This window comes from Marmota flaviventris, chromosome 17 (assembly GCF_047511675.1).
Source record: "Marmota flaviventris isolate mMarFla1 chromosome 17, mMarFla1.hap1, whole genome shotgun sequence".
NCBI classification, from domain to species: Eukaryota; Metazoa; Chordata; class Mammalia; order Rodentia; family Sciuridae; genus Marmota; species Marmota flaviventris.
In genome coordinates, this window is record NC_092514.1 from 43,536,855 (window position 1) to 43,562,869 (window position 26,015).

The following is a 26,015-nucleotide window of genomic DNA, read 5'->3' on the forward strand; positions in this document are numbered from 1 at the left end:
AGGCCAGCTAAGAATGACAGGTATCCTGCCAACCATTTCCCAATAAGTGTTGGAGCCCAGACTTCAATTCAGGTCTTCTTGTTTAAAGTTTATTGATCTTCAAGATTCTAAAAAGCAGTGATTCAAGTCAAACACAGGAAGAAGTTGGTAATGTGAGAAAAGTCAAATAATCAATTGAACTGAACAGAAAGAATATAAGAACAGATTTTACCTTTATGTAGTCAACAAGTAAATTTATTGGACATTGAACTAATGTTACATCGAACTTTTATAATTCTACCTGTCAAAAAACTTGACACCTCATTTCAAAGACAACTGTGAAAAAAAATTGCTAACTCAAAAATAAGAGCAGCATGTGAATTAAACAATAAACTGAGTAAACTAGGTATAGATAACCTGTTAAAATGCATCAAAGCATTTATTTAAGTACTTCAAAAACCTGGTTATATGTGTATTTTTCTTCTGGAAAATGAGCCACAGGAATCTAACAGAATTAATTGTGTGTATTCAAGCAGTATATATCCCTCAAAAAAAAAAAAAAAAAAAAAAGAAATAAATAAAGAAAAGAAAACCATTAGTGATTTACAATAATATAAAGAAAACATGAAAGATTTCTACTTTAGTCATTTCACACTTACACGAATTGGTCACATTTGTCTGGGTTTCACCATCTCTTTTCCAATACAAACATAATCTAGAATGCATAAAATGCCACCTAATAAATAGTAGCTTCTTCCCATCATCTATGCTGAGAATACAGAACTACACTGTAATATCAATACATTTAATAGGTAGTAGCAGTTGGAATATTAAATTATCTATCATTACAACACTAGAAATACTTAAAAACAAGCATTTCCAAATGATCAATGCCATCTGTCTACAAAATCTGACAAGCACCAAAGGAGAACTGAAAGACAGGGAAAGAATAGATGCTGCCAAGATATATAAAAAGTGTCCAGTCTGCACATTATTAGATTTTTTACATGAAGTTGCAGAAAAATAAAAGATGACTGTGTAAAATCTATTGAAGGTCTTAAGTAATAAAGCAGTGTGACAAGAGGACCACATAACGCTTCTCAAAGATTTAAAGATAAATCTTTAAATCTTCGACCTTCATGTTTTACTGCAAGTACTTCCAATGTAATGAAATACAAGCATTGGGGGTCAGGGATTTGGAAAAGGCAGAAAACTATTTTTCATGAAAGTAAAAGGAGATTTCAGAAGGTCCTTAGCAAAGGCTCTACGAAGTGAAGGCCCATTCCCTTGGCCACTTTGTACCAAGAAGGCTTTAGATGGCACTTGCATGCCTGGATTTTGTTTAAGAACAGAAAGATTTAACATCATGCACCACTGGTTGAGGAGGAGGGCAAGAACCAAGCCGAAAGATCCTGAGAAGCAACTCTGTCGGCAGCAGGGAAAACCTCTTCATTTACTCCAGGGTGCTGGACACCCCAGGAGGAGGGCTCTTCATACAAGCCGAGTACGGCTTCCAGGTGGAGAGGAAAGCGAACGGTCGGGAGTTCAGTGCCTGGTTTCAATGTCCTGTATCCAACCATGGAGAGGTGTCCCAAATAACCCGGCTACCGCCAGACTGAGACAACCAGAGCCAGCAAAGCCCTAAAACACTCATGGAAGTAAAAACCGCCGGGCCCCAGATCTGCACTAAGTGGGAGAGCTTCCGGAAGAAGCCAAGCTCTGATGATGGTCTCAAGCTTCCTTGCCCAATTCCCCGCTTTCGTTTACCTACCCACTCCGACTCCTGCTTCTCCACAGATCTCGGGATCCTGGAAGCGGCTCCCGACTGACTCTCACACCCGCCGCGGGGCTCCGGCCAACCGGAACTCGCTCGCGTCACTTCCGGTCCGGTTACCCAGCGGAGACCGCCTCCTAAAGAGAAACGTTCCCCACTCATTTAGGCAACCTCAGCTGATCCTCGCGGTATTTCAGTCCGGACTCCTGCAGGTGTGACGAGAAAAGGATGATTGAACCTTCTCGGTTCTTGATCCGGAACTAGTTATCCTGAAACCCCGGAAGAGGTAGTTCGCGCGCGCAAAGTGTGTTAGCTCCGCAGAATTGAACAACAAGAAGGCGCGTGTGTGAAGGAGAGTATTTTAGGTAGGTCGGTTCCTCCTAGGGCAAAGCAAAGGGATGTCGTTCTCCATTCTCTTTTCAGCTGGAACGTTTCATCCCAAGTTACTCCATGACTACCCGCCTACATCTTCGCCTGGTGATCGTTGGATCCCCGAGCCTGTTCAGCAAGTCATCCTTTGGAAGAAAAGGAATCAAGATGCCGGGAAGGGTTAGGAACCGGAATTGCTAGTTTTCCAACAGAGCCACGCGTTTCCGGCAGTATCGATGCACTCTCTCCGAATGGGAGAAAATAGCGAGCAAGCCTCACGCTCTCTGCTGTATATTCACGCGTTTCAAGCTGTGGGAAGAAAAGATTTCTAAGGATATAATAGAAAGTTTTATTCTCCTGTATCATATAATGTCTGGAGAGGTATTTGATCGTGCTGTATAAGTGCCCCAGAAGCTTCGAAGGGGAAATAATTAAGTCTGGTTGGGGGATGGTGCTGACTTCACAGTGTGATTTCAGCTGGGCCTTTCCAGGTGAATAGGATATTTTTATTTGCGTTTTTATTTTAAATGGGGAAGACCAGAAAATAATTTCGGGAGAGATTACCCCTTGAAAGGACCTAAATATTTGATGTGGCTGGATGGTACAACATATAGCAGCAGTTGTAAAAGGAAAAAGTCGGCTGTTACCAGAATTGTGTAGTACTTACAGTTGGTGCTAAGGAATTTGTTTTATTCTCTATGCGGTTAGCTGATGATTTTTGAGAATGTTTTAGAAGTGTATTTATAATGGTATATGGGCTAGGATGAACTAGAGTAAGAGCCAAGAAAAGCTAAGTTTGGAAGCCTTTGACAAGAGATAATTAGGAACTGTAAGTAGAAATCCTGGAATGGGTTTAAAACATAAGTTTAACAGGATTCGGTGACTGGATGTTGGAGGACCATAGGAGGAGGAAAAGTGCAGGATACTCAAATCAAGACTACAGGAAAAGAAACTTTGTATTACAAGGTCTTGGGTTTGCTGCTCAGCACTACCAAAAAAATAAAGAAAAGAATATTTCATAGTCTTTTAAGTGATGAAATCCAGCAGAAATTGGAGGTTCAAATTCGAAGCCAAGGAGACACTTTAGGAGTCTGTGCATAGGATGATTGGGAATGAGATTGTTCATCTGACAAGCTTTATTGCCTGTCCTCTCCCACCAGAATGTTAGCTCCATAAGGAGTGGGACTCCACCCCCCCCCCCCCCCCCCCCCCCCCGCCAGTGATCTCCGAGCTTCAGAACAGTGCCTGAAGCACAGTAAATCCTCAGTGAATTTTGATGGATTTTGAATGGAAAGAGAACATATAGACCAGTGCTATTCAAATAGAACTTTTTTTCAGTGACAAAAAGTTCTGTTAACTCACTGTATGTCAGAGTAGTCATAGTCACTAGCCATCTTCAATTGTTATTAAGCACTTCAAATATGGCTAGTACAACTAAAGAACTGATTTTTAATTTAGTTTTAATTAATCAAAGTTTCCTTAATCGCATTTGGCTATTGGCTTCTATAGTGGACGTTGGAGACATAGACTGAAAAGGCCAAATGTGTAGACTTATGTAATACAGTACATATATCAGGAGCAAACAGAGGATGTAGAGTTCAGAAGGGGACCAAAAAAGCTGTCAGGAAGCTGGGTGTGGTGGCTCATGCCTGTAATCCCAATGACTTGGGGGGCTGAGGCAGGAGGATTTCAAGTTTGAAGCCAGCCTGGGCAATTTAGCTATAGCTCAGTAGTAGAACACCCTTGGGTTCAATCCTCTATACCATTTAAAAAAAAAAAAAAGCTGTCTGAGAGGTAGGATGCTAATAGAGTGAAAGAATTCAATGGAGGAAAGTTTTAAGTCTCAGAAGTGACCAATAAGTGGCAGAAAACTTAAGATGAGCCCTGAAAAGAAGCAACTACATTTGACAATTAGGAAGTATCTGGTTTCCTACTAATTTTCAATAGTGGGCAAGAGAGGTTCCCAGGTACAAGGATTTGGAGAAATAGATATCTGAAACTGAAGTTTGGAGATAAAGAGGCAGTGTTTAAAGGTCAAAGAAGATTCAGGAAGATTTTTTTGTGTTGTTTTGTTTTTTTCTTTTTCGTTTTTAGGTTAGCAAATGCTATTCTGTGGGGTAAGATAAATGGGTGGAACAAGGTTCACTTGGTCATGGGAGCAAGAGCACTAGTGGAACATGTTTAGTCAGGCAAGGTAATTAGAAGGCACCAAGAGGAGGTTTTATAGGGCATACTTGGTTTACTGTGCTGTCATTGCTAATGATTATCTGTGAGACTTAAGAATAGTTTCAGGCAGACTGGAGTAGTAGCTCAATGGCAGAGTACTTGCTTAGCATGTATGAGGCACTGGGTTCGATCCTCAGCACCTAATTAAGTAAAAGTTTCACTGACAACTAAAAAATATATTTTAAAAAAAGCGGGGCATGGTGGTACACGCATGTAATCCCAGCAGTTTGGGAGGCTGAGACAAGAGGATCATAAGTCAAAGCCAGCCTCAGCAGAAGCAAGGCACTAAGCAACTCAATGAAACCCTGTCTCTAATAAAATACAAAATAGGGTTGGGGATGTGGCTTAGTGGCTGAGTGCCCCTGAGTTGAATCCCTGGTACCCCCCCCCCCCAAAAAAAAAAAAAACACACACAAAAAAAATAGTCTCAGGTACTGAGCTTTATTAATGTGTTCATAGTAAGTGTCTGGAAAAAGAGACATTTTAGAGGAGATAGTTGGGTTAAGAGATTAAAACATCTTAATTTTATAATTAGATCCCATTGAGATGTGGGACATAAGCAGTAAACTTGGAAGTTTCTAGGATATTTGCCATTCTGTTTTCACTGTCTCATACTGGTGTGTGTGTTTAGATGAAGTTGAGAAGATGAAAAGTTTTTTTTGTTTTTTTAAAATTCTGATTAGTTATACATGACAGAAGAATGTGTTTTAACACATTGTACACAAATGGAGCCCAACTTAGAAGCTTTTTATTATGATCAGGCAATGTTGTATAGTTTTGCCCCTGTTGTAGATGCTGTGGATAAGCAACTTCTCTGATCCTCGTTTTTCTCATCTGTAAAATGAAGCTTATATCTTCCTTTTATTTTTATGGCAGCAAAAATGAGATAATGGGCTGGGTGCAATGGCATACACCTATCATCTCAACCACTGTAGATACTAAGGCAGAAGGATCACGAGTTTGAGGCCAGCTTCAGTATTTTACCTAAATCTTATTTCAATATAAGGAAAAAGGACTGAGGATGTAGCTCAGAGGTAGAGAGTCCCTGGGTTTGATCCCCAGTACCAAAAAAAAAAAGGAAAAGCAGAAATAATGGGAAGAGGTTCTGTGAAATTTAATGTGTTTATTTGGGAATGAATATTGCAATTGGAATGTGCATGCTACAGGAAACCATGTGGTGTATTCAAGGAGGTTGAAGCAAGGAAAAATTTTTAGAGGCTAAATGAAGAGAGTATATATATTTTGGGGGGTTTTTTTGGTACTGGGAATTGAACCCAGGGCCTTGTGCTCTACCAACTGAGCTATATCCCCAACCCACATATTATTGTTTTGAAACAGAAATTCTTGGCTACAAGGGTAGTATCAGTCCAAGGTTGAAAAGGCAGTTACTGAGCAGATGTCCTTGCTGAAGTATTTTTTTATGCAGGTTTGCTGTTTCAGCACTCTGTGTTTTGGTTCTTATCAGGCATATGTACGTGAGATCTCCCCTTTCATTATGTTCCTGTTATACTTGCTTATTTTCTGAAGTTTTGACCAAAGCATTTTGATTCTGACAATTTTCACAGATGTAGAGGTTTTACTTTGTTATCCATCTTCTGTGTAGAGCAGTTTGCTTCTCCAAATAGGACCTGATTCTGGTATATGGGATATTTGGTTACTTTGTCAAATAAAGTGCTATTGACCACACCTTTCTTCTGCAAATAGGTTCCTCACTGCATTCTCCTTTTTTTCCTGCTTTCTTGCCTATAGAACTTGGGTGTTATGTTTAAAATATGGAAAACTTCACAGATTTGCATGTCATCCTTGCACAGAGACCATACTAATTTTCTTTGTACTGTTCCATTTTTAGTATGTGTGCTGCCAAAGTGACCACAGAAGTTAGTCACTTTAAACACCGGGTAAGTAGTGTATACCTATAATTCCAGCTAACTGGACAACTGAAGCAAGAGGATCACAAGTTTGAGGCTAGCCTGGACCAACTTAGTGAGACCCTGTCTTAAAATAAAAAATTAAAAAAGGGTTGGGGATGAAGCTTAGTAGTAGAGTGTTTGCCTAGCATTTATGAGGCCCTGGGTTCCATCCCCAGTACCAACCCCCCTTGCACTTCCTCCCCCCCCCCCCCCCAAAAAAAAAGAAGGTAAATCTAGAAAAGGATATAGAAGATTTTTGGTACATGTTTCAGAAGCTATCTGAAGAAGATTCTAATGGACTCAGATAGTTGTACGTTTTATAACATTAAGTAGCAATTTCAGGGAAGTTTTATTCCTGCAGGAGCGGGGTTTGAATTTGAGATTGTACATGCAGGGTTATCAGGTTGTTTTAATTTTTATATTAAGTGTACCTTGGCCTTACCTCCAGCCTTTAAAAGCAAGGATATAGATACAGCAATATAAATGTTATGCTAAATGAAAGAAGCCAAAATAAAATGCCATACATTGCATGATTTTATTTGTTTTTTTATTTATTTGGTACTGGGGATTGAACCCAGGGGCATTCTACCATGGAGTTACATCTCCAGCCCTTTTATTTTGTATTTTGAGACAAGGTCTCACTAAGTTGCTAAGGCTGACCTCAAACTTGTGATCCTCTTGCTTCTGATTTCTGAATAGTAGAGATTATAGGTATGTGCCACCACACCTGGCATAGTATAATTTCATTTATATAAAATGTCCAGAATAAGTGAATCCAGAAAGGAGATTGTCAAAGACACAAAGGTTGTCAAGGGCAGAGGGAAATAGGAAGTGACTGCTAATGGGTAAGGGGTTACTTTGGGGGCCACTGAAAATAGTGATGGTAACACAACCTTGTGGATTTATTAAAAACCACTAAATGGTATGATTTCAAAGGGTTAATTTTTTAAATATTTATTTTTAATTTCAGGTAGACACAATATCTTTATTATTTTTTTTAATGTGGTGCTGAGGATTGAACCCAGTGCCTCATGCATGCTAGGCGAGCACTCTACCACTGAGCCACAACCCCAGCCCATAAAAGAGTGAATTTTATGGCATGTGAATTATATCTTTAAAATAATTTGACATTTGCTGTACTATTCTGAAATGAAAATCTTTGGTATACTGTATAATCTGCCGGGATTACAGGTATGCACAGTCACTGCTCCCAGCCTGATGGTACAACTCTTTTAATCTTTGCAAGATTAAAAAAAATTTTTTTTTAGTTGTAGATGGACACTGTACCTTCGTTTTATTTTTATGTGGTGCTGTTTGAACTCAGTGCCTCATGCGTGCTAGGCAAGTGCTCTACCACTGAGCTCTACCAAATACTAATGTAATATCCTTACTTTAACCAAATGAAGAATAAAAGGAAATTTTGTGATATGATAAAATAAGTATTTCAAGGGCAATCCTTGCCATGTAGATTATGCACTACATAATTCCAAGGACACTATTTTCAGGCACTTTGAATGTGGTAACTTGTATATAAATGCTAGGAAAAGAAACTGATGGTTGCTCATATTTATGCACAGTTGCATTATGAACCCAACAGCTTCAAATGTAGTCTGATGTAGGTTATTTTCTTGGTGATTCAAATATGATGTACAGCTTTGCTGGAGTATCTACCTCTACTAATGTCCAATAGTACAACTCTCTTTTTAATAATGGATTGAACCAAGGGGTGATTAACCACTGAGCCACATCCTCAGCTCTTTATTTTGAGACAGGGTCTTGCTAAGTTGCTGAGGCTGGCTTTAAACTCATGATCCTCCTGCCTCAGCTTCCTGAGCTGCTGAAATTACAGGTGTGCCTTTGCTCCCAGCTTGATAGTACAACTCTTAACCTTTGCAAGATTTAAAAAAAAAATTTTTTTTAGTTGTAGATGAACACAGTACCTTTGTTTTATTTTTATGTGGTGCTGATTGAACTCAGTGCCTCATATGTGCTAGGCAAGTGCTCCACCGCTGAGCTACAACCCTAGCCCCTTTGCAGAATTTTTAGTATCTTTGCGCACACCCAGTAAATATCAGTAGTGCATTTCACCTTAGGCACAGTATTGTGACAATGGGGCACCGAGGGATTGGTATTACAAAGACACAAATAAGCGCTGCTTCCTAGAAAAGGGGTTAGTTCTGTATGGTTTCTTTTGGGTATATTGGTAAAACATTTCTTTTCTCCATCAGATTTAGGGAAACTGAATTAACAAGAGTTTTTGAACCAGAAAATAGTGTTCATATCAGACCTTAACTTTTTCACTTATATGCTTGAATCTTTTCTAATACACAGGGGATGAGTGGAAACAGGGTATATGCACAAGATTCAAGATATATTTTGGCTTTCTACTTAATGACCTCATAATTTTAAAATATTGCTGCTCATAGTCAAGGTGTTTATCTAATAAGCATGTAACTTTCCTCTTTTAGATAGTGATAACTTCTTTTCTTTCTCTTAAGATGTTCTCTAAATCTTTGGTTATGGAATACTTGGCTCATCCTGGTATACTAAGCCTGGCTGCTGGAGTTGCTTGTGGCATCTGCCTTGGCTGGGGCCTCCGAGTACGCTTTGGGATGCTCTCTGAAAACTCAACGAGTCAGACACATACAGATACCGGAACTGAAGCAAGCATCTTGGGAGAGACTGGGGAATACAAAATGATTCTTGTGGTTCGAAATGATTTAAAGATGGGAAAAGGAAAAGTTGCTGCCCAATGCTCTCACGCTGCTGTTTCTGCCTACAAGCAAATTCAAAGGAGAAACCCTGAGATGCTCAAAGAGTGGGAATACTGTGGCCAGCCCAAAGTGGTGGTCAAAGCCCCTGATGAAAAAACCCTGATTGAATTATTGACCCATGCAAAAATGCTAGGACTGACTGTAAGTTTAATCCAAGATGCTGGACGTACTCAGATTGAACCAGGTTCCCGAACTGTCCTGGGGATTGGGCCAGGACCAGCAGACTTAATTGACAAAGTTACTGGTCACCTTAAACTTTACTAGATGGGCTTTTGCATGATGATGCTCCTATCAAGAGTTTTAGAAGCCTGTCAAATTCTAAAATTAAAAGCTCAATTTCTTTCCCCAATTTAAATATTGAGATGAAAATAAATAAAATTTGTTCTTGTGTTTTTCTGCTAAGTAGTGGGCAGTTAGAGTTGTTTGGGGCTTAAAAAATACTGTTGGTTTAAATGGTCTTGATAATTCAAGTAGTGCTAAAAAAATTGGAGAGAAATGAGTCACAATGAAGTTAGATTAAGAGAGGGTAACACATGGTGATTTGGGAGGCTGAGGCAGGAGGATCACTAGTTCAAGGCCAGCCTTGACAACTTAGACATTATCTAAGATAATAGATGAGGGAGCTGGGGATAAGCTCAGTTGGTAGAGTGTTTGCCTTGCATGCACAAGGTCCTAGGTTAGATCCCCATTCCCCCCCTTCCACAAAATAGATGGATAAGATTTACCCCGTGTGGGAGAGGGAGGGTAGTGGGTGTAAGGGAAGGGCAATAGCATTACCCTATGAATAGTCAGATTTCTTTGTGTCTTGATAGCTCTTCTCTGAAACTATGCTGGGTAGTTCAGTTCCACTGAATTCAAATCGCATTCCCCTGCTATTACTTTTTGGATGACTGACAGCCTGTTTTAGTTCTATATTATGATATAGCCACCCATAACAGTCTCACAGTTAGAAAAAAATCTAAATTATTAGAATTTAAGAGAAGCTTTGTGGTACTTGGGATTGAATCCAGGATCTCACGAATGCTAGGCAAGTGCTCTACCACTGAGCTACATTCTCTCAGCCCATCTGGACTTTTAATTTGTGTTTCAATTGAAGCCGAAATTTTATAGCACTGATATAACCCACCTGTGCTGTGTTACATGCTCCAACCCTCCCCCACCCTCAATGCACACTATATTAGCCAAAGTTTCTCAGTAGTTCTAAGTCGTAAAATTACTCTCCCATCCCTTTCTCCAAACAGTGAAGCCATTGTAACTTGTGAAGTGACCTCATGGAGCAAAGTAAATGTAGTTTGTTACCCCAGTGTTTCTTCTAGAACTTAAGGATCTAGACAACTAGTTATTAAGGGCACATTTCTCCCACTCCCATTTTCAACCTTATATCTAAACCATAATTCTAGTAATTACCATCATACTGGCTGCCCAAAATACGAAGTTCTCAACTCTCCAAAGCCACTCCCTCCCCCATTTTCCCCCAAAGCCCAGGAGGATTCTACCATTCATTTCTAAATTCAGTATATCCATAAAAGTTATAATGCCAGGGAGAATTCTGGTAACGAGCCCATGTTAAGTTGTTCCCTCTCCACTGTTAACTAACATTAACAGCATGACCGCACACCTTTAAGATCACTGGTAGAATGTGGGCAGAACTCTTCTTTTTGAGATGCAGTCTTACTACACTGCGTGGGCTGTCCTCAAATTCCTAGGTTCAGATGGTCCTTCTGCCTCAGCTTCCCTAGTAGCTGGGGCTAGAAATGTGCACTACAGCTCCTAGCCTCTGGGCAGAACTCCACTATTACATCCAGTTTTCAAAGTTCTAATACTTGGTGTGTTTTAAGTTTACAGCACCATATGACAGCACAGGAGAAACTGCAAATGAATTATGCCACAATAGCAACTGTTTCTAAACAGAATGTTTATACCAGAGTCAAAAGTGATGCAACAACATGTAATGGAGTTGAACTCAATCCTTAAATGCAGGATTCTGGCTCTGGCTATTTCTGAGGCTTGCCTCAGACTCTGCTTCAAACTGAAAGCAGTGCATTCCCAACAGGATGCCCTGTGGAGGTTGACTCTTAATAAATAAATCACGGCACATTCCTAGGATGAACAGTAAGGAAATTCTAGCAATATCGGGTATCATGCTATTTATTTAGTTCACCTGTACCAGATATTTTATAGGACTTATAATCTTTGAGTTCTCAAAGTCTATTTTGCTGAAACTATTTTCATAATACAAAAAACATTTTTCTTTTTCCCTGACTTGAAAATGACAAAAGCAATAAGATTTAGAGGGAACTACTGGGGACTAAATCCAGAGGGGCTTTACCACTGTGCCACATTTTTATTTTGAGACATGTCCAAAGTTCCTTAGGGTCTCATTGCTGAGGCTGGCCTCAACTTGCCTAAATTGCCATCTTGGTGTAGGCATTGTATGATATAAACATAACCTGCTAAATAATTTTGAAAAGTACTTAGTGTTAATATACAGACAAGGAAACATTTAAACCTGGGTGTTGGTCAGACCTTTATTTCTTTTTTTTTTTTTTTTTAGAAAGAGTGTGTGTGTGAGAGAGAGAGAGAATTTTTTAATATTTATTTTTTAGTTCTCGGAGGACACAACATCTGCTGAGGATCGAACCCGGGCCGCACGCATGCCAGGCGAGCGCGCTACTGCTTGAGCCACATCCCCAGCCCCAGACCTTTCTTTATACACTAAATCATCCCATTTCAAGGAAAACAAGTATATTTTGGAAAACTTGTATCTGCCTCTCCTTCAAGCTTCCCCAAACTTTCTAGGGTGGAGGAGTGGTTCAGTGGTAGAGCCCTTGCCTAGCAGCGCAAAGCCCTGGGTTCAATCTCTAGTACTGCTAAAAAATGCCCCATGCCACGTATAGTGTTATGTACCTGTAAACCCAGTGACTCACAGGGCTGAGGCATAAGGATCTCAAGTTTGAGGCCAGCCTTGGCAATTTAGACCCCGTCTCAAAAAATCTACAGATGCTGGGGCTGTAGCTCAGTAGCAGACCACCCCTAGGTTCAGTCCCTAGTATAAACAGTAACAACCCCTTCCTCAAAACAAAACTTTCCTGGTGAGATCAGGGTTTCTCACAATATATTAACATTAGGGGAAAAAAAAAAAAAAACCTCAGTATTTTCCAAATAACCAATGCATAACTTTTTTATATTAACATGCAATGAGTTTATTACATTTATATTGAAATAGACTAATATTTTAAAAATTCTATTTTATTTCTAATAATAGTAAATATCTATAGATCTGACAAAGTTATTTTTTTTTCCTGGATCTTCAACAATTTGTATAATTATACTAAGGATCTAGAATATCTGCATGACTAAATTATAAAAAAGCCAGGCAGCACTATTTGAAGATCAATCAGTCTTGCTATTGTATTAATAACCACATTGAAACAGTTATCAACAATTACATAGACTTGTTTTGAATAGTGGCTATATCTGGATACCAAACAAGATCACCGAAAACTTGTTGGCCACTTGAGGTTTCCCATTAGTTTCGCCTTGTTCAAGTTCATTTAGAGGAGGTACTTTTAGTACCCTTGTATTGTTTCCACTTCTTTTTTCTAAACCATCTTTGATATACTAAGATTAGGAAAGATCCTTGGCTTAAAATACAGTTCATTAGCAATTCACCTACCACTTATTATACACTTAAAATTGTCATCTTGGGCTAGGCATTTTATGATATAGACATAGTATGCCAAATAATTTTTAAAAGTACTTAGTGATAATATACAGACAAGGAAACAAATGCAGAATCTCAGCTGAGGATTTGAGCCTAAATCATACATTATAGTAGTTTCTGTTTCTAATGTAGCCTATTATGGATGGTTTAAGTATCAGGATAGAGCACACAAAGCAAGGCTTTTTGTTATTGTTGAAAAAAAAAATTCCTAAGTATTTTCAATTCTTCTGTTAGGGAAGGCAAAAGCAGAGTCAGAGTCATTCCACTGATAAAAGCCAATTAACACAAGTTTAGGAAAGGTCTAGAAGAACAAATCTTGACTAAAAAGAACAAGCTCCTAAGGAACATTATTCCTGTCTTGATAATGAGGAAGAAAAGATTTGGGAACATAGTACAGCTAGGACTGAATAGCAAGATGTTTTCACTAGCCAACACTAGAATTTACTATAGGAAGTTAAGGGTGGAAGTGGTGAGCTGAGAAGGGAGGGTGCGGGATTTTACATTTAAAAAAATCCTACTGTCTGGGGATGTAGCTCAGTGACAGAGCACTAGCCTGGTACGAATGAAGCCCTGTATTTCAATCACCAGCACAGTTGCATATATAAATACATACTATACATATCCTTCTGTGTAATTTATGATAATTTGTCTAACAGAGTTAAAAAGCAATACAAGGCTAGGCAGAGGGCAGTATTGAAGTTTAAGGGACAACGAAATAAACTTAAAGGAACATCCTCAGCCATAAACAAAAAGCTTGGATTTACACACCAGTTAAAAAAACAAAAATTCAAGCAACCATAATTTGGGAATCCTTAAAGAGTTCATGATGAGAAACAGCATGTTAACTACTTTGTAAAATATAGTTTTATTTCAAGTTAATGTAACTTAACACCTGTGGTTTACTTAAGTGAAATGCTTAGATTAAAAACCTAGAGTGCCACTTGGTTAAAATGTTGGTGACAGATGAAATGTTGCCCATTATTGTAGCGATTGGTGCTTTAGACTACACGTACATTATTAACTCCAGGAACACACATGAGACATAATGCACAATGCCTTCACGCTTGCCAACCCTCATTCCTCTTATACCTTCTTATACAGCACCATGGTATCCAGTATGACACTACAAAAAGTACCATTCTTTTAGTTTGAGGTATTTAATTAAAACTGCGATTCTACATATTATTTCCACAGTCCAGTAATTTATTTTAAATTGGAGTAATTTCAAATTCCACAAACAAAACTGAAGAACAGCAATATTTTGTTTGAATTCTCTCTTCTGTACACTCAGTGATCTAAAACACCACAATATCCAACATACACAAACCTCAGGGGAAGGGTTAGTAAATACACACAAGATTGGAATCATGGTGCTCTTTGTTCCTGAATGGAATGGTCCCACAGAAAAAGCACAGGATACAGCACAACGTAAGGGCACCTGTTACATATGAAGTGAGCAAAACACACTAGCATTTTCTATATGCATAATGGGGAAACCTGCATAGGTTAAAGGGCCTTTATGCTCATTTAAAAAATCAGGCAAGTTGTCTGTATGCATTTTTCAAATAATTTGGAGAGCACTGCAATCCAATGTAGGATATGCTGATTAGTGTTGTCTTTGTTGGCCTTGACAGTCTTGCATGGTATGGTCACATACCAGTCTTTTTGCTTTAGCTTTTCTTTGAATAAAAGATTTAAATGCATTTAGACAATACATATTGTAAGCTGTTTACATACACTAAATTTAAGAGAGTCAATATTAGAGTTTCTTTGTTTCTTCAAACACTACAGAGTGCAAATCAGGTTCTTCACAATAGATTGAATATTAAGCAGTTTTTCAAAGAATGAGGAGGGGGGAAAAGCCCACGTGAATACTATTCCCCTTGGAAAATAAATTCTAAAATGATGAGGAATGTGAAATAAGGTTTTAACATAGGTGATCCATAGTTTATAGTTAGAAACAAATAAAGTAGTCCTTCATGAAATAAAGGTTACAAGAACACATTGCCAGTTTCCCCATTTATAAACTGAGAAGGGGGTAGAGACGATGTTTCAGTATGAAAATAGGAGACTACAGGATCAGCTTTCCATCTCACATGCTGTATCCAAAACCAGGCTGTGGCTGCCCATATGGTGGTGCAGTATAACCATAACCAAAAGGTGCCTGGGGAGGGACTGCAACACTGGGTCCTGCTGTCAGCATCAGCTGGGGCTGACCTAAGAAGCAAAGAAAGAAAGCAGGAGAAACTTAGCATTATGAGACTACATCACTACAATATCCCTCACCCTAGTAAAACAATTACAACTTATGTGGGGGAACTTTCGACTGGCATAATTTGGAATTCAGTCTCACCCAAAGAAGCGTCCTGCCTGAAAAGCCAGTAGTGCAGGGCTGAGGGTCAGAACTTCCTATCATTAAAAGCAATATACACGTGCACATACAACACTATTGGGTCAGACTTGCACATTAAATTGAGTGACAAAATTAGCATAGGAAAATTTAACAGGCATATTTTAATATAACAACTTTTAAATTTAAATTTAACTTTAAGTTAAATTTAAATTTCTGATTTAAAATGTTTGATAATGAAACCTAATACATTTCTAGCAAAAAATCCAGTTCTAATTTAGAGGTGGCAATAAAAAGTAATCATTCAAACCCATATTAGGTATGAAACACATGTGAGCATATACCCTCTATCAAATACTGTGTTAACACTCTTTCTTAGGAAGTTTACATAGTTTTTAACCACATAAAAAAAATATGACCTATAAAGAACTTGCCTTAAGTAAACATATAACACCTCTCCCTACCCCTGCAAAACAAATAATCTCCCACTGGAATGTAAACCTACAGTATAAATGGGTCTTTCCTTTTTGTGGTTTACAACCAACGTTTATCTTTAGAGAAAAAATTACTTTCGAAAATCAGTTTACAAAAATTTATTTCTAACCTTAATACTGATGGCTATCTTGAAATTCTAACCCATTTTCCCTTTTTTGGGTTCCAGGGACTGAACTCAGGGGCACTTGGCCACTGAGCCACATCCCCAGCCCTATTTTGTATTTTATTTAGAGACAGGGTCTCACCGAGTTGCATAGGGCCTAGCTTTCGTTGAGGCTGCCTTTGAACTCAGGATCCTCCTGCCTCAGCTTCCCGAGCTGCTGGGATTATAGGCATAAGCCACCCCACCCGGCTTCTAACCCATTTTCAATTGCCTTCTTAAACACCATGAAAGCCAAGGCAAATTCAATAGGTACCTCCAAAATTATTACATTCATCCTGTTTTTATACCTACTGTCATTTCCTATCTCTGTCAAACATTGTGCAACATCTCTTAAGAATCCATGTTAACTTTATCTTTTCCAACTTTAGCAAAACTATCTTGTCTTCTAAATTTCCCATATACTTTTTTATCCATAGTAAAAGAAATAATGTTCCAGGTGATTTGTATATAGTCATTTTCCTTAGTAGCATGAGATCTCCAAATTCATTGTGGAAAATTAATCTATTTACCAAATATGAAATGCAAAGGGGAAGTGATCTAGACAGGCAGGGATAAGAAGAAATTAAAATGGATTTAAAAAATCACTTGATACTTTGAGAACTTTCCAGAGATACGGGATATTCAAAAAGAAACTGTACCCCATCTACTGTCCCAGTTTGAATTTAGAGTAAGGATGTGTGCTTTATGCAAAGCACATTAAAGAGAGCCTTGACACATTCTATCTATCACCCTTTGCTCCTCTGAAAATTGAATTCCATATTTCTTTCTCAGTAACTCATGAACAAGTATTCAATTAGCAACTAGGCCAAAGGAGTCTAGGTTATGATAGTTAATGGATATTTTGGGGATATTTCGTATAATTAAAATATTCAGTAAATAACGTTAATGCCTGTTTTAAGACTATCCTCAGAAAAACAATGGCAGTAGGGAGAAACATTCCTTACCTTAGCAAAACTTTTACATGTTAGAAGCTTGTTTTATTTCTATTTGAAGTAGTGTCTCTAAAGAATAAGTGTTTGTCTAATGTATATCTCTGAGCTTAAAAAGAAAAAGATTACCATAAACAATGGGTTGTGTCTCTGTAGCTTGTTCTTCTTCTTTTCTCAGTGATTCTGAAGCATCTAATTTATCCACCTGGAGAAAAACAGATTATGTCAATTAGTACCTCAAAAGCATTATAAACCTAGGTTTATGGCAGAAAGTGGAAAAGCCTTAGTATGTTAAATTCTGTCAAAATAAAACAGACTAGAAAGAACATTCTCAGGCCCCCTCAAATTCAATGGCAATGTTCATACTTCAGTCAAGGTGGTTTTCAGCACTGTCATTATAAACCCTCAGGAAGGAGGGATTTATAAATGCCATAAAAGCTCACGCCAGGCTAAAACTGGGCATGCTAGGATGCAGCCTGAGGGAGGGAGAAAACAGGAAGGAACCACTTTTTCAAATGAAGTTTATACCCTATCAAAGATAATAATGAACGCATGAACCAGCAAGACTTCTCTCCCCGAAAGGACATGGTATTCAAAAATGTGAAATCTGTCTAATGATTAGACAAGTACTTGTACAGAATAAATTATTTTCTTGCCAATTGTACATAGCTTCTGCTGATTTGGGTTACAGGTGCAGACTGAAGCTTTAGACTCATGTGGCTCCATATTCAATCTTTTGGTGTAAAGTCAGGCTGTTCATTTTAATGCTACATGGCTATTTCCAAAGAAATAACTAGGGTAGCCTGATTTTGCCCCTCTTTGAGAAGAAAATTTTTACTTTTAATTAAGCCAAGAAGTAAATGGCTATTACATACTAGCTACTCTACATCAAGTGGATAGTATAAGAATAATTTTGTAGAGGAATCCAAGTGCACCAATGAAAGACACGAGTTGGAATACTTAGATTCTTCTACTAACTACTACTAGTTGTGATTTTGGCAAATTACCACATTGGCTCTTCAGTTTCCTTCTATAATGAGAAGGTTAAAAAAAAAAAATCTACAAAGTTCCTTTCAAGGGCTAACACAATTTGATTCTGTAATTCTGTGATGAACTAAAGAGAAGTGACCATATGACCTGGGGTTAGGGAATCTCCTATAACATACAACTTCCATTGTCTTTTACACTATACTACATTTATCGTTTAAACTATATTTAAAAGCTTAAAATATAAAATTGGTATCTCAACCAAAGCTATATAGTTTATTTGTTGTTATACTCTAACACTAAATTTCAAATCTCAATGTTATATATTACTAGTGGTTTTCAAGTTCATAAGTATGAAGGGTGAGCTTCAGGAGCAAAGTGTAGGGAGAAAACTTTTATGAATGTTCACTGCATTTTCTACAGGAAGGCAAATAATGAAAAAAAATCACTCACCAAAAAATATTAAATAAATAAAAAGACATGCAGACTTCAGTGGAAAAGTTATAAAAACCAGGTTTTAAAAATGTTAAAGCAGTACTTTGGTTCTATTTCGAACTATTAATATAGTGTCTAAATCTTAACACAGGTCATAGGTTATTACAGTATTTTATATTTATTTCCATTATTTCATATTAAATACAATATGGGTCTAACCCATCTCAATTTGTCAGAAAACTGAAAGTTTGAGAAAAACAAGCTTAAAGTAGACTCTATAGTCCTTCAAATGAACTGTGGTTTGTCTACCCTAGAAGATGGATTAGTTTGCTTTAGCATGCTATTATTCTATTTTATAGCCTACATGATAGTTTTTAATTTTATATAAGACTAATTCATAACAATCATGGAACATTAAGGACCATGTGAAATACCCACTGTTTGGCATCCAAAAATGCCACAAAATTATTCAGTTATAAAGTTTACAGCACAGTTCTGTGCCTTGAAAGGTCAAATGGGTTTTTGCTAACCTAATTATTATACAAGAGTGAACTACAGAGGTTTTATAGAAAAATACATGGATGCCTGTCTATCAGTGACTTCTTGGAAAAAGAAAACAACCGAAAAAAATCAGTACACTTGCAGACTCTTAAGGGAAAGAATCTAAAGTGAACACGTATTTAAAAGTTCCAGTGTTGGAGTTGGATGCTGAACTCAAGAGGTCCTACATGGAAGGCTTAGAAGAAATGGCAATATCACAATGTCCAGGCACAGACATAGGCAAGCTCGGCATGGGGCGGGGGGAGTTTAAGGGGGGGGGGGACCTGAAGAAGTAACATAAGCTAAGCAAAAAAATTTGATTTTTGTATATAATGGGACAGCCTCTGGAACAGGAACATCCAATTTTTGTTTCTATTAACCCAATTTAGATTGCTCAAAAGAGAAAAAACAGAGAAGGCTTTTATGAGCACAAGCTTTTGTTAAGAGCTGTAACAAAAGTTTCTGATCCTTGGATTTAAAAAGAAAAATTATGGGTAAGCATGTCACTGAATTCAGTTCCATCTACACTACTGTTAAATTCACTAAGATGTAAAAGGCTTTTCCACAAAGACTGCAATATGCTGCAGAGGAAAAGTTAACATGCAGTCAGTTATTTTGGTGTATGTGTGCATGAAAAAAAGGCAAAAGTACTGAAGCAAGAAGTGAGGTCTGGAGATGACTGGTGCTATACAGGCTCTCAAGAAACACACACAGCCCACAGCAATGCTATAGGAGTTTCAAAGTAGTATGATGTAATTGCAATGACTTATACATGCTTGATTTAAAACAATGCATAACACTGCAGTTCAATTACCTGTTTTTCACACACACGCTTTCTAACTGCCTTGCTTACTAGCTGCTGAAGGGTCTCACACACAATGCATTTTACTCAGGTTTGCCCTAAGTTCCAGTGGTGACTCCAGTTTGATTCAACATAATCCCAAAGCATTACCCCCACCCAAATTCTTTTAAATTTGTTTCAACTCTCCTTTACTCTCCCACCCTTTTCCAACCACAATTTATAAGTCTGTTTAGTTTATACTGGGATGGAGATCAGCCAATGAAGGAAGCAGCAACCAAAAGGTGACTAAATTTGGCCTTCTTGGACAAGCCAACTAATCAGTAAGAGAGCAAATTTTAGGTTAACTTTAGGTGTGCTTTTATATTATAGAAAGAAGTTAATATTGCTTCATTATAAACAGAAATAAACCATGTTGCTTAGCAACATTTATAGCAAACTTGGAGCTCATAATTAAAAGCTTTTGATTCCTCTTAAATATGGACTAGCACCATAGAACTGGACACCTGGAGAAACATGAGGAAAGTCTCTTCGGAAGCAGCTAGTATCTCTTGTATCTACTTTCAGCAAAAAAATTAGTAAGAATCAAGAGATCAGAAACTGGATCACAGTCCTTCAATACCAAACCCCCACCAAAACAAAAAAGAAAACAAAAAAACCAAAAGCCTTTTAGGGCATGTATATACATACATAACAACTGTCAGGTAAGCTCACAAAATAAAACCAGAGGCTGTTTTTAATTTATTTCAAATATTAAGAAAGTCCTACTATGGCCCAGATACCCTGACAGGGAAAAGAAATTTCCTGATAGTTTGGAATCAATATGGAAACTCACCAGGCTCAGTTTTTAATAATATATTTAAGAGAGAGACTGTGAACCAACTACTGATTAGCCTCCTGCCCTTCCTAAAGCCTATTAGCCGATTAGTAGCAAACATCTACTAATGTCCTAGAGCTCTATTATAGTTATGTTTCAAGGGACTTGCAGAGGCTTTAGTGAAAATTTATTGGGGGGGGAAAAAGCAGCAGCAGCAGTGTAGAAAAGGAAGGAAAAAAAATCATGCAAATTCCTTAGACTTAGTCCTCCAGACTTAAAGATGGAAAAGAATCAACTTTCACCTTTTCCTTTATTGCATCAACCTGCAAAGGAATTCAGAAGGTGCAGCTTAGAAAAAAATCAAATTCCATATCGAGCATAAAAAGGTAGAATCAGCAACAAAGGTTTAGGGGAGAAACATCTAATCACTAAAAAAGGTATGAGAAAAGTGAAAATAAAGGGCATACTGGAAGCAAAATTTAGAATCTTTTTTAACTTCAGAGCTTACTGCAGAAGAATTTATGCTAAAGTAAGTGTGAAAGAAAGCAGCTTAATCAGCTAGTAAAATTTACAGCACTTAGGTTAACAGCAGCTTAGAGCCAGGTCTCAAAAGTTGGCATTATGCATAAGAAAAGAAACTATTCTCACCTAAGATTAGGCAACTTTTTTCTCTGTATAAAATGTTAATTCTTTAAAAATCTAAAAAATTTAACTGAACACAATGGCATCTAATTAGGTGGTATCCTACAGAAAAATTCAGTATACTATAGGTTGTTAATAGTGTTTTTCCCCATTTAATAAGGCAGGCAAAGAGATCAGAGGTAAAACTCTTGATTTTAAGCATGTGTTGCTTTGGCAAAATTGATTATTTTCAAATCTTTTCTTTTTGGCAGTACTGGGGATTGAACCCAGGGGGATCACACACATGCTAGGCATGTACTCTACTACTGAGCTATGTTCTCAACCCTTTTTTATTTTGAGACAGGCTGGCCTGTGGAATTTGAGATTCTCCTGTGTCAGCCTCCCCAGGAGCTAGGATTACACCCAGCCTATGATATTTTAAAATTAGGAGTTCAACTATACAAATTTTAATAAGATTAACAGGATATTAAAAATATAAATGCACCTTCCTCATAGGAAACAGGCACAGACATAAAGTCAGGAATCAATCAAATAAAAGGTAATCTATAGTAATATTAATGGACATCTAAGTTATAGGAATTCATTTTAATATGCTATTTTTTAAATTAGTGAATATTAAAAGAAAATATAAAATACTATTTACCCTAAGAAATACACTGAAGGTAAACATTCTGACAAGTTTTTGGCTCCCTTTCTAGTCAATGTCATTTGTAAGCTATTAAAAATATTCCACAGAACATGAGTATTCATGATCAACTAAATGACTTAATACTAGACAAAACACTTTTGAAAAACCTGCACATACAATTTTATATATCCTCATGATAACTGGTTTTGAATACACTTAAGAGTCATTACCTTTGTCAAATATTCCTTCATGACCTGGATGAAATAGGGCATGGCAAAATCCATGATATTGTGCCTCCATGCAGTTTCCAGGACAACATCTGGCCTTAAAAGATCATAACAGGTAAAGAGACAAGCTCCAAAGCACTCTCTTTTTTCTTCCTGCAAAAACCACTGTAGGAGCTCTTCAGCCAACTCAGTATCTTTAGATTCAGACGCATACTGCATTGCATCCTATTCAAAGGAAACAATGAAGGTCAAACATCAAACCCAAACATAAGGAACTGGTAAACCAAGTAATACAACAGAAGCTTAAAAACTTAAGTCTGGGTTTGTAAGGGAAAAATAAAGAGCATAGGCTCAAAAATATTTTGATTTTTTTTTTAACAGAAGTATGGCCTTAACAATAAGCCCCTCAAGTCAAGAAATGCACTAATATTAATTACCATCTCCTCAAGTGGGGGGTATAAAGTCAAATCTCATATGCATAAAACTAATACTTTTACAGAATCACTTGTAATACACCATTTTAGGGTTGGATTAACAGCCCCACCCGCCAACTTTTTCAACCTTATAAAGGCTGTCTTTCTTGCACAGCTCTACACTCTGCTTCCAACGATTGTTGCCTTTGAAGAGGTAAGCAGCAATTCTTCTGAACTCAATGAGTTCATGTTTTTCCAAACGCTGAGCAAGTGAAATATTGTCAAAGTTGTCATAAGCATCTATTGATGTTCGCAGAGCCTTTAAAAAAAAAAAAAAAGCCACACATGTCAAATCTATGTTTTGTTTTAGCTTAACATTCATGCCTCATACTTCTTTATCATGGAGACTATTAGATGGTAACATGTAATATGATGGCATAGATTCAAGCATCAAACTACAAACCTGTAATCTGTGAACAGAAATGAACTCTCTTCAATTTAATTTTATAACAGATCCTCAAATGTACTGCAATTTTCTCCAGGGTTTCCAGTATCAAAACTAATTTGTTTATGCATAAGGGAGAATATGTAATTTGGAAGAACTTATACTCCAGGGAAACTCCTGATACAACTCAATGTGGTATTCAGCTAGAGATGAGCATGGGCTCTGAGCCTCAAAGAAAATCATGCTAAAACTATGAGAAAGAAACTAGTTTAACCTTAACCTTATTGTATTTTATGTGAAATCCTTCACAGGAGAAAATTTATTAAAAGACATACTAGGGATTGGGGTTGTGGCTCAGTAGTAGAGCGCTCGCCTAGAACGTGCAAGACGCTGGGTTCGATCTTCAGCACCACGTAAAAATAAATAAAAATAAAGATGTTGTGTCCACCGAAAACTAAAAAATAAATTTTAAAAAAATTCTCTCAATAAATAAATAAATAGGTGGATATTAAAACAAAATATAGAATACTATTTACCTACTCAACTAAAAAAAATTAAAAAAAAAAAGACATACTAATAAGTCATTAGGCAAGAAGAGCAATGAATACTTAAAAATTCTTAATTACAAACACGTTTTATGGGGTAATTAAGAGATCACAGACTTTTTTGATACCTGTGATCTGGATGTTAGAGGTGAACCAAATCATTTTTTTCTCCTAAAGAAATACATAAGATCCATCTAAACTAATTCTGAGAACTTGGCATTTAATTATCAGATTTATTAGTCCTGAAAACCTTATTAAATTCAGACTCTAGGCCTACTCATTGTTTACAATCCTAAAGAAAGAGTGTTTTCACTGTAGAATTTAACTGTGGAAGCTAATAATAACCTGAGTTTTGAGAGTATGTACAAGAATCAAAAGGTTTTACCTGATAATCTTCTTCTGTAATAAAGAGGTTGTTCAGTGATTCATTCACAGATTTGTTGTTGTGGTTCTGAACTGAACGCAAATACGGTTTCACTAGTGGTAGCTGTTTAACCTTTAAGAAAAGAAAAAAAAGTCTGTTATAAAGGTAGCACATTGTTGAAGTCTAGGCGTAACAGTTACCCAGATGTCTTAATTCCTGACTATGAAGTTTGGTTTAAAATTATTACCTTGCTGAAATAATTGACTGCACGAGTGTGATCCAACCGTGGAGACAGCACCATCAGCAAATCATTTAACAACAGAGGCTTGAATTCTAAGTAGAACTGTATTGCTCTGTAATATAGTTCCACATTGGCAACCTACAACAGGAAAAATGCTAAGCAACTCAGTGAAACCCTGTCTCTAAATAAAATACAAAATAGGGCTGGGGATGTGTCTCAGTGGTTGAGTGTCCCCGAGTTCAATCCTGGTACCCCTCTGCCACCCCTCCACAACAGGAAAAATCCACATGTAAGTCAGAGTTCTTTCCCGAGGATCATTCTCTTTCTGAAGCCTTTACCCTCTGAAGAAGGTACACACCTTGGTAATGATATCTTTGAACTGCCCTTCTTTCCATGCATCTGTTGGATGATTCATCATGGTAATTATGGCATTATCATATTCTTCATACTTGTCATACAAAAACACCAGTTCTGCCCATAGGTGAGCTTGTTCTGCAGCTCTTAGCACCTGCATAAGAAAAACTTAATTGCTTAAGATATTGGTCTCTCATTCCAGCCAATAGCCATAAATAAATAAATGTATTTTAAAGTATTAGTTTTGGCTATACAATCGCCTCGGTGAAGGCTGGTTACCTTAGGAATGTTCACTCTGGACCAAAATAGCTCCAGATGCTCTCTCATTTTCTGTGGCTTAAATTTAGAATACAGAATAGCTAATTCAGTAAACATGCCCATGTGGGCTCGCTCAAGTCCCAATGCTGCTTCCAACATGGTTATCAGTTCTTCAAAATATCCACGATCCTAAACAAGAGAAACATACAATTAAAGATAAGGTCTGTGGCAAAGGGTCTCAATTCATATTTAAAAACTCATGTAATCCCAATGACTAGGGAGGCTTGAGGCAGGATCACAAGTTCAAGGCCACCTTCAGCAATTTAGTGAGGCTCTACGCAACTTAGGGAGACCCTGTCTCAAAATTTAAAAAAATCAAAAAAGGCTGGGGATGTGGCTCAGTCATTAAGTGCCTCTGGGTTCAATCCCTAGGCACTCACTCTCCATCCTCAAATCTTATTCATTACCTGATAGTAGTTGATAAGTTCTTCTAATTCATCTGCATGTACTACAATATGAAGCCCACACATCTGAGCAAGACGGAACTCTTTCCCATCTACACAGGCAAAGCAGACCTAGAAACAACAGTTATGTAATGTGAATTCAAATGTAAACATGGCTAGTTATTTCAACTAATCAGTATAAAGAGCATTTTCAAATAATATCTTAACTCTTCAAACTTGTATTTAGATTACCTCTTTCCATGTTCGTGTACTATTAGCTTTTCTAGCTCCATCAACAGCTGCCTGATATTCACCCAAGTGAACAAGGGTAGATGCCAAGCGTCCAAAATTAGAAACATTATTGTACAACAATTTAGCAGCATCATACATTTTCTCATCGTAACAACGGTCACCAACCTGAGGTGGGGAGATAATCAATTTTCAGTACATTAGGAGCCTTATATCAATCCTCTTTCCAAATTCACATCTTAATACTGAAAAGCAATTTGTTATCCTATAAGATTTTTCCATGGCATTCTTCAGCTATGATTTGTTTCTTCTAGTAAGCTAATAAAGTTGTTCAACTATTTTGTTTTACATTGTTTTAAAAAAAAAATCTCATCCGGAAACCCACTTGCTGGATATGAGCATTATTTGGCCCATTGATGAACTCTTCTAACTCTGCAAGGCGGTTTGTTTTAGCCAGTGCAAATATCAATTCTGTCTCCACATAGGATTCCCGAGCTTTCTTACGGGCCATCTGCAAGTACTTCACCAGTTCTTCCCAGTTTCCTAAGTATACAAAGAAAAAAAAAATAAGTTCATACACTAACATCCTTGCTTATCTTTTTGACCAAATAAATGAAAACTATTATTAATTTCCTTTTCAAGGAAACAGAAAATGATTAAACCTAAATTGTGCATTATATCTAAAACTGCAAAAATTCTATTACAACTTCTATATTATCGCTGACCAAATGAACAGCTAAATTCCCCTTTCTCTTAGTTATAAAATTAGAGCTTCTGAAGATTTTGAAACAAAATTAATCTTCCCCATGGGTCTTTTTTTTTAATACCAGGGATTGAATCCAGGGGTGCTTACACACTAAGCTATATCCCCAGCCTTTTTTAAATATTTTATTTTGAGACAGGTTCTCACTAAGTTGCTTAGGGCCTCACTACGT

At 37.3% G+C, this 26,015-nt stretch overlaps 3 protein-coding genes and 1 non-coding gene across 6 annotated transcripts in view; 1 reads left to right on the forward strand and 3 right to left on the reverse strand.

Annotated features, from left to right (window-relative positions):
* Positions 1-1,999, reverse strand: part of Vmp1 (vacuole membrane protein 1) — a 115,878-nt gene extending 113,879 nt beyond the window's left edge. The window contains exon 1 of the mRNA XM_027950230.3: positions 1,751-1,999. The gene's annotated coding sequence lies outside the window, so the exon portion shown is untranslated. The remainder of the gene's footprint in view (positions 1-1,750) is intronic.
* Ptrh2 (peptidyl-tRNA hydrolase 2) lies at positions 1,915-9,434 on the forward strand. 2 transcript variants are annotated; one of them, XM_071603590.1, is made up of 3 exons: positions 1,915-2,118; positions 6,198-6,246; positions 8,757-9,434. In XM_071603590.1, the coding sequence occupies exons 2-3, from the start codon at positions 6,199-6,201 to the stop codon at positions 9,294-9,296; spliced, it is 588 nt and encodes a 195-aa protein (XP_071459691.1). In that variant the 5' UTR covers positions 1,915-2,118; position 6,198; the 3' UTR covers positions 9,297-9,434. The 2 variants fall into 2 exon arrangements, with proteins under 2 accessions (XP_071459691.1, XP_071459692.1); XM_071603591.1 differs by lacking the exon at positions 6,198-6,246.
* On the reverse strand, positions 6,115-6,221 carry LOC114104296 (U6 spliceosomal RNA). The gene has a single exon (XR_003584821.2). It is a non-coding gene; the product is annotated as a U6 spliceosomal RNA (small nuclear RNA).
* Positions 9,435-13,597: 4,163 nt separating the features above from the next.
* Cltc (clathrin heavy chain) overlaps positions 13,598-26,015 on the reverse strand; it is a 64,634-nt gene continuing 52,216 nt past the window's right edge. The window contains exons 22-33 of one of the 2 annotated variants that reach the window (XM_071603509.1): positions 25,466-25,623; positions 25,084-25,248; positions 24,856-24,963; positions 24,410-24,577; positions 24,135-24,284; positions 23,783-23,914; positions 23,557-23,667; positions 22,330-22,500; positions 21,772-21,993; positions 20,574-20,594; positions 16,823-16,898; positions 13,598-14,973 (exon numbers count right to left, since the gene is read on the reverse strand). In XM_071603509.1, the coding sequence (XP_071459610.1) occupies positions 14,849-14,973; positions 16,823-16,898; positions 20,574-20,594; positions 21,772-21,993; positions 22,330-22,500; positions 23,557-23,667; positions 23,783-23,914; positions 24,135-24,284; positions 24,410-24,577; positions 24,856-24,963; positions 25,084-25,248; positions 25,466-25,623 (1,607 nt within the window). In that variant the 3' untranslated portion in view covers positions 13,598-14,848. The remainder of the gene's footprint in view (positions 14,974-16,822; positions 16,899-20,573; positions 20,595-21,771; positions 21,994-22,329; positions 22,501-23,556; positions 23,668-23,782; positions 23,915-24,134; positions 24,285-24,409; positions 24,578-24,855; positions 24,964-25,083; positions 25,249-25,465; positions 25,624-26,015) is intronic. The other variant, XM_027950224.3, reaches the window with a different exon arrangement.

What these genes read in the sequence shown, in the direction of transcription:
- Ptrh2 (XM_071603590.1), top strand. Translation starts at nt 6,199, where the DNA reads ATGTGTGCTGCCAAAGTGACCACAGAAGTTAGTCACTTTAAACACCGG. An exon ending in TTAGTCACTTTAAACACCGG is followed by an intron (nt 6,247 to 8,756) that starts GTAAGTAGTGTA and finishes CTTTCTCTTAAG; the next exon opens with ATGTTCTCTAAATCTTTGGT.